Here is a 14,206-nt window from a genome sequence, read left to right on the forward strand (position 1 = left end):
AAAAATTACAGGAGGTTCTTACCCCACACCACTCAATCCAATTACTATAGAAAAAGTTTTTAGACACACTTTAAAGCCCAGTCTCCGAAAACAAGAATGGTGTAATGTTCCTTTATTTACCAGGAAATGAACACTCAGCTTTTATGATTAAAAATCTTTTTTAAACAACTGTAGATAAAGCCATTATTGGGATTATGGTTATTGATAACATTTCAGCATAGCAATAGGTCTAAATTCATTTAATTTCTCTAATAAAGTAAAGATAATGCATTCCTAGTAGTTGCTTCTTATTATAACCAACTTCTAATGTATATTTAAAATCGCATTTACAAACGTAATTTCTTCATTAAATTCCATTAGCAGCCATCAGCTCCACACAGTAGGGAGTTTATACTGTTCTGAAACATCCTGCATCCCAGGATGACACCTGACCCACTAAAAGCTACCGGTAATTGCAGTCAAACATGAGACATCACTATAATTCATGATTATAATTCATCATGTGTAGACATGTTTTCAATTTTCCTTTGCTTGCTCTCTGGAGTGGAAATATCTTAAAAGTTAGGCTCTAGCCAAAGAGCAAACTATGAGTTTGAAACACAAATGTGTGAAGAGATTTAATTGCTATAATATTTGTGATTTTCTCCAGCTACTCTTGCAATTCATTACAACCCTGACACACTACATATTTAGGTCAGCGACCTCACTATTTTATTTATACTTCATAGTTAGTTACAGCACACGGAGGAAAGCTACATTGTGATGTATAATCCTTCAAAACAGTGTGCAGAATCATAGAATACACATCGAAGAGCAATTTAAACATAGCAATCAGGGGCCACCATCCATTAAGGGCGCACAGGCGCCGACCTCCCTATCCATGCGTCTGGCCCCTTGCAGGACTCTGCATGCATAAATTACAATGTCGGGTGTGTTTTTTTAGAAGCACCCGATTAGAGCCAGAGGCTCTAATAGGCTTCAAAATAGGATGGGCTCGGGGAGCATGGATGTCAGTGCACCCAGTTGGGGTCAGGGGTGCACCACAGGGTAGTTAACCTATAGCCGACTGCTGCGGACGGACCACAGAGCGCATATGGAGGAGAGATTCGCTGGGTCACAAACAGGAATCCTACAGGCAGCTTGAGCCCAAGATTCCCCAGGGCATGGAGTCTAAGACCCAGCTTGGTGTTCACCAGAGCCTCTAGTGGTAAGGATGGCCTTCGCTGCAGCTGGATCCAGGTCGCGGCCTCTGGAGTCCCCTAGGTCACACTCCGTAGGGAGAGAGGGGAAGCAGCACACAGGACACAAGCGATAGTGGAGGGTAAGCCTAGGTCGGGGCAACAGGCAGACGAGGATAACTAAAGGACAGGCCAAGGGTCAGGGTTACAGGCAAACAGGAGTAGTCGGGGGCAAGCCAAATTCGGTACACAGAGAGATTAACGTAGCACATGGCAAGCAGGAACACAAAGCTAACAAACAACGTTGAACAGCAAAGCAGACCTGCAGTGCACTAGTTAATAAAGAGTTCCTGGGATGGCCTGGGGTGGAGCCATACAGGGAGGAGAGATGATAAAAGGCAGCCAGATAAGGAAGTCTGGCCTCTAATGAACCATATCCATGACAATGGAAAGCGAATGGAGCATACCCAGGTGTGTTAAAACAGCAAAATTAATATTTGCTATAGTAACACTGATCCTCCTATCGGCCAACCAGGAAGTGGGTTTTGAGACCAGTTCCACCGATTGGCTGAAAGGACAGACGATCATATTGGATGCCTAGGGGGGGGGGGGGGAGTACCTGCATGCTGAAAGCCACAGTGATGGAGGAGAGGATACGGAACCGCTGCCCGCCACCCGTCTAGATGTGTTAAGTGCCGGACCGACCAGCAGACAGCGGGGGGAGGGGGTGTTTGCTGCTCCCCCACCGAAAAAAACACCAGTTTGTTAAGGAAATAGAATGTTCCAGTGATCTCACTTTTGACTGGTAGTTAAGTAATATAGGTGGGATATCTCCCCACCACCCTGATTACTGGTTGGACATTGGGAGGTCAGAACACTCATGAAGTCCATTTGCTTTTCTCTGCAGGAATCAGTCTTCCAGTGATTGCCAGTAGTCACTTTGTTATATGGTAAACCTTCAAAGGCTTATCAAATTTTGTTCTAACTCTCTCAAAACAAATTGGGTCGCTGAAGTCCCCTCCTGGTTAAAGCTGCACAGGAGGTGGATCGTCAATTAAGTCATTAACTAAAGATGTAGCTGGAATTGTATAATTTGGTCACCTGAAAATCAGCCTCATTTGAAAAAAGAATTCTATTTAATATGTGTAGAAGCCCATAGTATCATATCAGAATCCACTCTGCTGAAGTCAGATTATTACTATATGAAATCTGGTTGACTACTTTGGGTTCTTAGATCTGTTCATTACTGTCTATGCCAATGATTGTTTTTTTAATGTATTTATGTGATTACCTTGGTATAATATATAATTGTCAGACTCAGCATGGCTAGCAGATATAGGTGGGTGGTGGCTAACCTGTAAAGAAAGCAAAAATAGTTTATAACACAATCTTTTTAATCTTGAACCATCAACACTAAAGGAATGAAGCCACTTTTCAAAGACAACAATGAAGATGCTATTACAGTTAGTACAGTAGGAGTGGCATAGTTGGTGTTATTCTTATATCTAATAAATTGTTCTACATTGGCAGCACAAAGATATTATACAAACAAAATTGTGCTGTGCATATTAGAGCATTAAGCCCCTGTGCTGGGACTCCCTTATTTAGAATAAAAGCAATTCAATTAATGGTGAATATCTCTTGGTGTAGAAACATGGAGGAGTCTAAGCCACTTACAATCCCCCAGTGGCATACCTAAATTATTTGGCATGCGGGACTGATCATTTTTTTGTCAACCCCATCCCCCTCCAAAAAATATAATTTTTTATGGCATGATTATGTTATTTAATATGCCCTTTAAAAAACAAAAAAAAGATGAAAAAACAAAAACAAAACACATAATCAGTACTGTATAGCCATCACCATAAACACTGTAGGTATCTTTCTGAAACAAAAGGATAATATAATCACCCAGATTCCAAAACAGTTTGGCACATATGTTACGAGTGCTAAAAAGTGAATACCCCACAATGCCCATGCATTAAAATGCCCCTTTATTTTTAAATTAGCCATTGTCTCGGTAGTAAAGCTAGTTTCCTGCCAGCATGCTACACATCAGAACCCTTGCTCACTGTGTGGAAGCACTGATCTGTCTGACACACTCCTAATGAGTCAGAGCCAGAGCTCTTCAATCAGCAGGGAGCATGAGCTTTGCTAATTGATGGGCTATAGGTCTGATTTAGCAGGGGGCATTGGACCCTCTGCAATGAAACCACTGCTTCCCCACCGAGAGCAAAGGTTCCAATTTGCAGCTGCTGGCAGGGGACACGCTTTCATACTCAGGATGGGGCTACTTTGGAAATAAAATAACAAGAAGACATTAAGCACATTTTGTTTCAATACGCTTCGAATATTTTAAACAAATTTAATACATTTCCAGGGAATGAAACTTTCTCAGGGACAGCATTCTCAGGGATAGCATGTATGTCAGTTCCCTGTTGATTAGCTATTCTCAGATGCACGCTGAAGCATAGCTCTGAAGCCAAAAAGGCATTTTGGAGAATCTCCATTTCCTCTTTTTTCAGTATGATGTTGCTACGGAGTCAAACATAATGAAAGGTAATAAATAGCATTTAAAGCTCAGAGCTGCCCTGTGCCAGACCAAGTTCAAATGCTCCGAGTAGTTTTGCAAATTTCATCATACGTAGTTATGACTATAGTGAGCTAATGTAAAATTAAAAAAATATAGCTGTGTCTGCCTATATACTGTGTGTGTGAGTATATATAGTATCTCACCCCTCACATTTTTGTAAATATTTTATTATATCTTTTCATGTGACAACACTGAAGAAATGACACTTTACTACAATGTAAAGTAGTGAGTGTACAGCTTGTATAACAGTGTAAGTTTGCTGTCCCCCTCAAAATAACGCAACACACAGCCATTAATGTCTAAACCGCTGTCAACACTCTTAAGTGAAACTGTTCAAATTGGGCCCGATTAGCCATTTTCCCTTCCCGGTGTCATTTGACTCGTTAGTGTTAGGTCTCAGGTGTGAATGGGGAGCAGGTGTGTTAAATTTCGTTATCGCCCTCACTCTCTCATACTGGTCAATGGAAGTTCAACATGGCACCTCATGGCAAAGAACTCTCTGAGGATCTGAAAAAAAAAAGAATTGTTGCTCTACATAAAGATGAGCTAGGCCAGCCCTCAAAATTTACACTCGCCTGCTCGCATTTTGCGAGTAAATTTTGAGGGCTGGCGAGAGTGTGCTGCCTGGGAGCAGGGGGGGCGAGCAAGGAGAAGAGTCGCTGCTGCTGTCGCTGCCGTCTGGTTGTTCAGAGCGCGGGGAACATAACAGCTTTCAATTCAATAGCTGTGTTCCCCGCCGCGCTGTCATATACAGCCCCTCCCCCTTGTCCGGGCACTTTGACAGATCACCCATCCCAGGATTGGACGGGTGATCTGTCTATCAAAGTTTCCAGGACAAGGGGGGAGGGGCTGTATATGACGGCTCGCGGCGGGGGAACACAGCTATTGAATTGAAATCGGTTATGTTCCCCGCGCTTTGAACAACCAGGCGGCGGCTCCGGGTCTTCTCTTACCCAGCACAGGGGGGGGGGGACACACGTGGCTGCAATATGGGGACACGTGGCTGCAATATGGGGACACGTGGCTGCATTGGTAAACATAGGCAGGCTGCATTTTTGGGCATGGATAAAGTTGTTGTTAATATTTATTTTTATAACTCAATTCTGCATAAAACATTTAAGTGTCATTTCATGGGATAATTTATGAGGGCATGTCTAGGGGCGGGACATGGTAGGGGTTGGGCGGGGCAACTGGTGGCAAGTACACCTTGAGGCCTGGCTAGTAGCTCAGGACTTGAAATTTTGAGCCCTGAGCTAGGCTATAAGAAGATTGCCAAGACCCTGAAACTGATCTGCAGCACAGTGGCCAAGACCATACAGCAGTTTAACAGGACAGGTTTCCTTCAGAACAAGATCGACCAAAGAAATTGAGTGCATGTGCTCAGAGTCATATCCAGAGGTTGTCTTTGGCAAACAGACGTATGAGTGCTGCCAGCATTGCTGCAAAGGTTGAAGGGGTGGGGGGGGGGTAAGCCTGTCAGTGCTCAGACCATACGCTGCACACTGCATTAAATAGGTTGTCCCAGAAGGAAGCCTCTTCTAAAGATGTTGCACAATAAAGCCTGCAAACACTTTGCTGAAGACAAGCAGACTAAGGACATGGATTACTGGAATCATGTCCTGTGGTCCGATGAGTCCAAGATAAACGTATTTGGTTCAGATGGTGTCAAGCGTGTGTGGCGGCAACCAGGTGAGGTACAAAGACAAGTGTGTCTTGCCTACAGTCAAGCATGGTGGTGGGAGTGTCATGTTCTGGGGCTGCATGAGTGCTGCCGGCACTGGGGAGCTACAGTTCATTGAGGGAACCATGAATGTCAACATGTACTGTGACATACTGAAGTCGAGCATGATCCTCTTCCTTTTGGAGACTGGGCCGCAGGGCAGTATTCCAACATGATTACGACCCCAAACACACCTCCAAGATGACTACTGCCTTAAAGGTTAAAGGTGATGGACTGGCCAAGCATGTCTCCAGACCTAAATCCTATTAAGCATCTGTGGGGCATCCTCAAACGGAAGATGGAGGAGTGCAAGGTCTCCTGTGATGTCGTCATAGAAGATTGAAAGAGGACTCCAGTGGCAACCTGTGAAGCTCTGGTGAACTCCATGCCCAAGAGGGTTAAGGCAGTGCTGGAAAATAATGGCGGCCACACAAAATATTGACACATATATGGGCCCAATTTAGACAAAAATTACAAAAATGTGAGGTGTGTCTACTTACTTTTGTGAGATACTGTATATATCTTTTTGTTTTCTTATAATTATCAAGGAAAAGAAAAGCAGCAATCGGGCAGAATAATAGCACTTGTATATTACCTGCTCAGCAATGAACCTGAATCCTCTCTCTTCACTTATACATTCATAAGTCTCTCCAAGTACAGGATTAAATGGCTTGCTACCAGCCCTGTAGAAACTAGGTGCATATGCAGATACTGCAAAGGTGGCAATATAAACCTGTTAAGAAAATCAAAATCAGATTTTTCAATCAAAACCATTGCTCCGGACAAAATATGTTTTTGTTTTGGACAGAAAATGGAAAGAGTTGGGACACAGGCAGTAATAAAAAGCTGAAGGAGGCTGCAATCTTCCCACAGTCAAATTAAAGAGTGTTTATTGCTGCTGGGCATCTAGATTTCCCCTACATTACCAATCAGGACAGAAATTACCTATAGGGAACACTGACAGAAATAATTAATCAGATAATCTAACCATGCAATATGCCAAGGGTGCCCAACCAGTGGCCCGGGGGCCACATGTGGCCCGCGGAGCCCGTTTGATGTGGCCCGCGACCGCCTGCTCTGGGATGGCGGGTTGGTAAACCCAGATTGTGGGTTGCCGATCCACCATCCCAGAGCATCAGTGTTGTGATTGAAGTCGGCGGTAGAGGAAGCAAGTGGCTGCTGAGCAGAGCCGCATAAGCCAATGCTTCCTGTATAGTGCCGGGATATAATAGACTGCAGGATATAATAGAAGTCTATGGCAAAGTGCAGCTAAGCCACAGGTGCATTGCGCTGCACCCAAGGTGTGGGTAAACCAAAGCGCGTCACTGTGAAAGCAGCCTTAGGCTGCTTTTGACACGATCGGACCAACCCAATTAGACCCTCTGTTCACCTCTATTGAACCACAGATGTAAACGGATTTGTGGCCATTTACACCTCCAATCCCATCTGCTAAAAAAAAAACAGAAGGGGGGATCTGTCCCTTTCCATCTGGACAGATCGGTTTGGAGGGCCCATAGAATAGAGCAGGCTGTGTCTGTGTCCGCTCTGTATATGCAGAGTGCACTTGGACCTGTCATCTGCCCGCTCCGCTCATAGTGGCTCATGGTTACAAAGTCGCTTAAGTGGCCCTCGTTCTTCAAAAGGTTGGGCACCCCTGCACTATGCTATAGATGTCATAGCCAAGTGGGGAAGAGTCAAAACCTCTATTAGGTTTTTCCTGAAGATATTTTCTCTCACTTCTGCAGGGCCACAGATAATTCTTTAGGTTAATTTAGCCTTGGCCATCTAAAGTGAAAACATTAGGTGGTGCTTGCAGTGTGCTGCAAAAATGCACTATAGTGTACATGGTAACATATGGAACAGTCCATCTTGCATTCCAAAAATATTATTTAATTTCTGCGCCACAAGCAAGAGTCTAACAGCAGTGAGCGGTGCGTACCACGCAGAGTGCAGGGGTCAAGAGTGCATAACAGACAGGTCAGTAGAACGAGTACAACAAAAGCATTACCTCCCTCTACTCCAGTACAGATCTCCAAAGTGCAAGCTCTCCTGCACTAAATCCACCCACTAGGCAGATCAGAGTAGGCTCACTTAAAGGAAGTCCTCGGCTGTGCCACGTGACCAGTACTGAAGAGACGCTGAAGAGAGCTTCCCTCAGTCTGAACAGCTACTGCCGAGTTCTGATTGGGACAGGAGTGGCAGCTGCAGCCCTTCTGGTGCACCCGCAATGTCAGTACTATCTGTGGTGACGCAGATGCTCAGAAGTTGTTTGGACCCCCCCCTCACTTATGCCTCAGACTTCCTGCTCTGGTGGCACAAGTAACAGGAAAAGGAAAGCAATAACATTTTCAAAAGAGAAACCAACAGCACTAAAAAAAAACTGACAGAAGTTCTATTCGTTACTTTGTACAAGATAGAAAAAAAAATTCTGGTTGGCATTCCACTTCCTGTACATACCAAGGGCGGATCGGGGGGGGGGGGGGGGCAACAGGGCAATTGCTACCCCCAAGAAATTGGCTAATTAGAAATTAGCTAATTTCTAGTTGTGGAATTTGCGGGCGCCGGAGTCGGCTCCGCAAGTCCCCTCCCGAGACTAGACTCTGGATCCACCCCTGGTACCTACAACACTGAATCCAATTGGAAGCTTTTACTGATAACTCCTTTACTTTATTCATCATTTTTAGAAGCTATTCCTCTAATAAGATTCTCATTTACGTACCATTCTTTCAAATGGATCCTGAGCCTGAGATGCTTTGTCTAGCAACTCACTATATTCCAGCTCCTCACACAACCGCTGTAGAGTGTTAAGGGGCTCATTCAGTTGTACTGGCATAGAAACTTTAGACAAGTCCTTTCCAATGTTGTTCCGAAGAATGTTCCATAGACTGATATTACTTGTGTTTGGGCACGACGCAGGAAGACATGTTCGATGCTTTGAAAATCCATCCACTACAGAAGCCCCATCTACAACAGAAGAAACAAATTAATATGTTATAACAATTTCTGTAATGTATAATCTTATCTCCCCCGAGAGCCTACATAGTGGTCTTTATGCACTAGATAAACTGTACATCTGATCAGAACACCCACCTATGCCAGGATCCTGTGCTTCACCACCTTGTGTCTTATCTCTCTATGACACACATTTTCTCATACCTATTACACAAATGCATCATAGTGACACTCTGCTCTTAAATACAGACAATGGGGGTTATTTACGAAAGGCAAATCCACTTTGCACTACAAGGGCACCGCAACTGCCCTTGAAAGTGCACTAAAAGTGCACTTGGAAACGCAGTCGCTGGAGATCTGAGGGGGACATGCAAGGAAAATTAAAAACAGCATTTTTGCTTGCACATGATTGGATGATAAAATCAGCAGAGCTTCCCCTCATTTCAGCTCTTCCCCTCAGATCTACAGCTACTGCACTTCCAAGTGCACTTTCAGTGCAAAGTGGATTTGCCTTTCGTAAATAACCCCCAATGTCTCTGTATCTCCTTCCTGCGTCAGGCAGTTCAGGCATTGTTGCTTATTATTTAAGCTAACTACTAGAATTCAACAGCATTTTGTATATAAGAAAATTGTCTGATAAAAGAGATTGTGAGTTGTGTGTCCAGTGTTAAAGGGGTTGTAAAGGTAAACGTTTTTTCACCTTAATGCATTCTATGCATTAAGGTGAAAAAACATCCGACAATACCGTCCGCCCCAGCCCCCCCGTTATACTTACCTGACCCCTCGAAAGTCTGGCGCTCGCCCCGACATCCTCTTCGCCGCTCAGCCTGGCAGTTGATTGGTTACAGTGGATGGATTGAAAGCAGCGCAGCCATTGGCTCGAGTGATACAGTGAGCGGCAATGGCCGCTGGCTGTATCATGGTAGCGCGCCCGCAAGAACTCAACACCATGCGAGCAGGCTCGCATGAAGGTGTTGAGTCCTTGCAGGGGGAGCCGAGACAGCCGCCAAGGGACCCCAGAAGACCAAGTTCGGGGCCACTCTGTGCAAAACAAGCTGCACAGTGGAGGCAAGTATAACATGTTTGTTATTTAAAAAAAAAATATATATATATATATATATATAAATCTTTAGTGATCCTATAAGATGCAGTACAATATCATTTAATTGAAGAATCTCTATTGCTCTCCATTAGATTCACCAAGAACCATGCATTGCGAGGGTCTAGCTCAGGGGTCTCCAAACTGCGGCCCGAGGGCCAGATGTGGCCCTTTGCTAGCCTTTATGCCGGCCCTTGGGGCACTATTCCTTCAACTGATATGAGGCACTATTCCTTCCACTGGCACCAACAAGGGGGCACTATTTCTTCTACTGATATCAATGATGGGATACTATTTCTCCTACTGTTAGGGGCCCTACTTCTCCCCCTACTGAACACCAACCCTGAGGCCACATTTATTCTTACTGGTGCTGGGCCCGGGACATTTTCTGCACCCACCGGCCACAATCCGGCCCTTTCTAAAGTCTGAAGGACAATAAAGTGGTCCTTTGTTTGAAAAGTTTGGAGACCCCTGGTCTAGCTAAACAGGATCTTCAATCAAACTGACTTTTGACTCCTAAATAGCTGTTGGTAAATCTAAAAGGAAACTGTATAATCAGTTGATATGTCAGTGGACAACTTTAAAATGTATGGAGAGCTAACAAAAATACACTAACTTTTTTTATTCAATATTTCCTGTGTGAACAGTTATTTGTTTTTCATCACTTCAGAGTGACAAATAACTGTATCCTTTTAGTATTAAATCTCTAATATATGTATATTTCCGACCACAAAGTAACCACATAATCTTTCAACCGACAACACAACAGGAGAAGTAGAGATGACATGTTTTTTTTCCAAAACCTCTTGTTCACAGGGCACCAAACTGTACCTAGAGATTGTCTTTCAATGTCATTGCTTAGATTATCCTCTGATATGTTATCACTTATATCGCTGACATACGAGTCATCATCCGATACCTGGAAAACAAACAAAATCCATATATTAATGACCAGTGCAAGAGATTAAGTACATTAAGAAAAGTGGAGACCAATGGTAATATAAGGAAAGAAGCTGGTGCTTTCAAAAAGGCAAATTACAATTAAGGCAAAACTTAATTAAGGCTCATTTCGACCAGCTGCATTGTCAAGCATTTTTTCTGCATTGTACAACACAAGCAAAGAAATGACTGTTTTCAGAACATTGTGTTGCAGTGAACTGGAATAACATCCAGCGTGCTGCATTTTGGCTGCAACGAGCTCCCGATGGCCATTTCAGCAAAGTTCAAATGTATATGTTATAACAGAACTTTAGTTATTAAATAAAGAAAATTTAGGGAAAAAGCTCCTCTTCATATTAGCAGAGAGACATTGCGTGTCTCTTCTGCTCCAAAAAAAAAAAAAAAAACTCCCAGTCTTCTAGCAATTTTGTTATCTGGTGTACAATACCTGTGATGCATGTGTAGTGCAGTGCACACTCACAGCCCACTCCTAGAATCAGGGCCGATCCTAGGGTCACATGCGCCTGGGTGCAGAAATAATTCTGGAGCCCCCACATGGGCGCGGCCATTTTACTAACTCCTCCCCTTTACAAATGTTTCTATGGCAATGACTCAACCACAGAGATGCTCCCCCACAAAGTCTTCATTAACCTGGGATCCTTACATGATCTCTTAACAATAAACAAAATACAGGAAGAGAAGCAGAGTACTTTATTGGGACCTGGAGGAGGGCCTCTCTGATTGACACAGAGAGGGCCTCTGGTTAGAGAGTCTGTTAGAAAGAGCCTCCAGACATACTACAGTCATGATACAGGTGATGGTCAGAGACTGCAGACATAATACAGGAGATGGTCAGAGACTGCAGACATAGTACAGGAGATGGTCAGAGACTGCAGACATAATGCAGGAGATGGTCAGAGACTGCAGACATAATGCAGGAGACGGTCAGAGACTGCAGACATAATGCAGGAGATGGTCAGAGACTGCAGATATAGTACAGGAGATGGTCAGAGACACATCAGTTCTGGACAGACACACACTTATGCTCAGAACACTAGTTCTGGACGGACATAAACAAGGAGAGAAGGAGGGGGAGAACTCTGCCACTTTGGCGCCCCCACCTTTGCAGGCACCTGGGTGCAAAGCACCCTGTGCACCCTGCCTAGGATCGGCCCTGCCTAGAATCAATGGCAATAAGGGAGCTGGGTACCAGGTTAATGCAACTCCTGTGCAAATGTTACATCATTAGTGGCTTTTCCATGGCCTTGGATGAAAGAAAGGAATCTTGACTCAAATCTTGTACACACGACCGGGATTCTTGGCGGTATAAAGTCCGACGGGAATCCCGGCGGGAAAACCGAGAACCGGCTTGGTAAGTTTCCCCGTGTACACACGGCCAGGTCTCCCGTCGGCAAAACTGTGGGGAGAGCTTTGGCCGGGGGAATCCTGGCCGTGTGTATGCTCCCTCGCAGTGTTTCCCCATAGGAAAACTGCCGGGTTTAAAACGGGAATCCCGGCGAAAAAATAGAGAGCAGGTTCTCCATTTTCCCGCCAGTATTCCTGGCAGTTTTACTGTCGAGAAAACTGCGAGGAAGCACACACACGGCCGGTTTTCCTGGCCAAAAGCTCTCCTGGCAGTTTTCCTGGCAGGGAAAACCGGCCGTTTGTACGAGGCTTAAGAGAAGATGGCAGTAGGTGGTGTAATGCAAGAGGGCAAATAGTTCTGGTTTAAGATATATGTAAACTAAAAAAAACAAATATGTAATATACTGTATTGCCGCTTACCAGGTTTTTTTTTTTCAGGCTAAGAACATTTTTAGCAAGTACAGAAAATACCGTTTGATCTTGCCAGAAATGTAGAGTCACTTCCTGGGAGCAGAGATGAAAGTAAAACAAAAATCTTCAACCTATCCACCATGTAATGGAGATGAACAAATGCAGACATGTTTGAAGTCCAGCCTGTGTGAAAACCTTGGCTGTCCCATAGATATAATGGAGAAAAAAAGCATACACATGAAAGGGAGAGGAAGTGTATTTGTTCTGCAGGATAACTAAATGAAACTACAGGAAAAAAGCCTGAAAAAGAAAACTAATGCATCTATTAAATCTAAAGACTGGTAAGCGGCAATATTACATTTTTGATTTTGAGTTCAGATCAGTTCAGATCAGTTTTTAATACAAATATTGTAAAATGTTCATAAAATTTCAAAGTATTCAAATAAATGTGTCAGCATTTGCTAGAATAGTGAACATTGAAGGGGCGTGTGTCCTTCATGTATCAAGATTAATAACATCCTATTTAACAAAATGATACATATAGGGCTAAACTTAAAGTGAAATTTTGGGCTTCACCTAACTGTCCCCTCCCCCTCCTAACACTTATACTTGTAAGAAAGATGCATATACTTGCCTATTTTCAGGCTGGTTTGGTCAGGTCACATGATCTTCCTGAGAGCACTTGGACATTGGTGTCACCTATAGGTTTCAATGCCCCATCCATTGTCAGTGTGTTATCCTCTCCCCTGCAGAAGCACTAAAAAATTTTATGCAATCTGTACATTTTAAAACTGGGTGATCTGTAACCCTAGGCACACGTTTAAGGGTGCCTTCTAGTGAATAGAGCCTAATTTTGGGAATGGCAAGGCCTCTTGGAAATGATGCAGTTCATGTATGCGTTCAAAAGAAGAATACCAATGACTGAAATATTTCTTCATGTTAGGCTAAATATAAAAGTTTGGTTGAGCAATATAATAATTATTCATAGCGCATATGTAAACATCCCTATAATAACATGTTGCCATAACAGAACTAACCCAGACAATAACAAAAATAACAGGAAAGGGAAGCCAGCATGGACCAAGTTTTCTGTGATCATATTATAGGCTGTACCTGTTTGCAACTATACAAGCAGAGTTTACATATCAATATAATACCGTGTTTCCCCGAAAATAAGACCTACCCGATAATAAGACCTAGCATGATTCTTGGGGAGAGCTGCAATATAAGCCCTACCCCGAAAATAAGCCCTAGTAAAATTAGTTTAACATTTTTTTAATCCATTTTGCAGAATCATTGCAGCGGCTCCCCCTCTCCTCTCTCCTCTCTCCCCCCGCCCGATGCCCGCAGCCCCTCCCTCCTCAGCACATGGAGCGGGCAGACGCCAGCAGGACACTGGCTCCCCCCCTCCTCTGCTCTCCTCCCGCCCAATGCCCGCAGCCCCTACCTCCTCAGCGTACGGAGCGGGCAGACGCCAGCAGGACATCGGCTCCCCCCTCCTCTGCTCTCCTCCCGCCAGACGCCCGCGGCCCCCTCCCCAGTGCACGGAGCAGGCACGGAGCAGGCTGATGCCAGAAGGATGCCGGCTCCCCCCTCCTTTGCTCTCCTCCCGCCCGACGCCCGCGGCCCCCTCCCCAGTGCACGGAGCAGGCACAGAGCAGGCGGATGCCAGCATGACACCGGCTCCCCCCTCCTCTGCTCTCCTCCCGCCCGACGCCCGCGCCCCCCTCCCCAGTGCACGAAGCAGGCACGGAGCAGGCCGACGCCAGCGGGGATCCTGGAGCAGAGAAGAGGTCAGGCAGACCATGCGACAGCCAGGAAAGTCAGGGAAGCTGCAAGAAAGGTACCCACTTTAGGATCATTGTACATACCATAGTTAAATAAGACACCCCCCGAAAATAAGCCCTAGTGTGTTTTAGGATGCCAAAATTAATATAAGACTCTGGCGT

General features: G+C 44.6%; 1 protein-coding gene across 2 annotated transcripts in view; it reads right to left on the bottom strand.

Annotated features, from left to right (window-relative positions):
- The window catches only part of OSBPL3 (oxysterol binding protein like 3), a 262,480-nt gene that overhangs the window by 35,447 nt on the left and 212,827 nt on the right, over positions 1 to 14,206 (bottom strand). For both annotated transcript variants that reach the window (XM_040352884.1, XM_040352885.1), the window contains 4 exons: positions 10,374 to 10,461; positions 8,211 to 8,455; positions 6,087 to 6,224; positions 2,470 to 2,533 (listed from right to left, as the gene is read on the bottom strand). In XM_040352884.1, coding sequence (XP_040208818.1) covers positions 2,470 to 2,533; positions 6,087 to 6,224; positions 8,211 to 8,455; positions 10,374 to 10,461 — 535 coding nt within the window. The remainder of the gene's footprint in view (positions 1 to 2,469; positions 2,534 to 6,086; positions 6,225 to 8,210; positions 8,456 to 10,373; positions 10,462 to 14,206) is intronic.

Source organism: Rana temporaria, chromosome 5, assembly GCF_905171775.1.
Source record: "Rana temporaria chromosome 5, aRanTem1.1, whole genome shotgun sequence".
Classification (NCBI taxonomy): domain Eukaryota; kingdom Metazoa; phylum Chordata; class Amphibia; order Anura; family Ranidae; genus Rana; species Rana temporaria.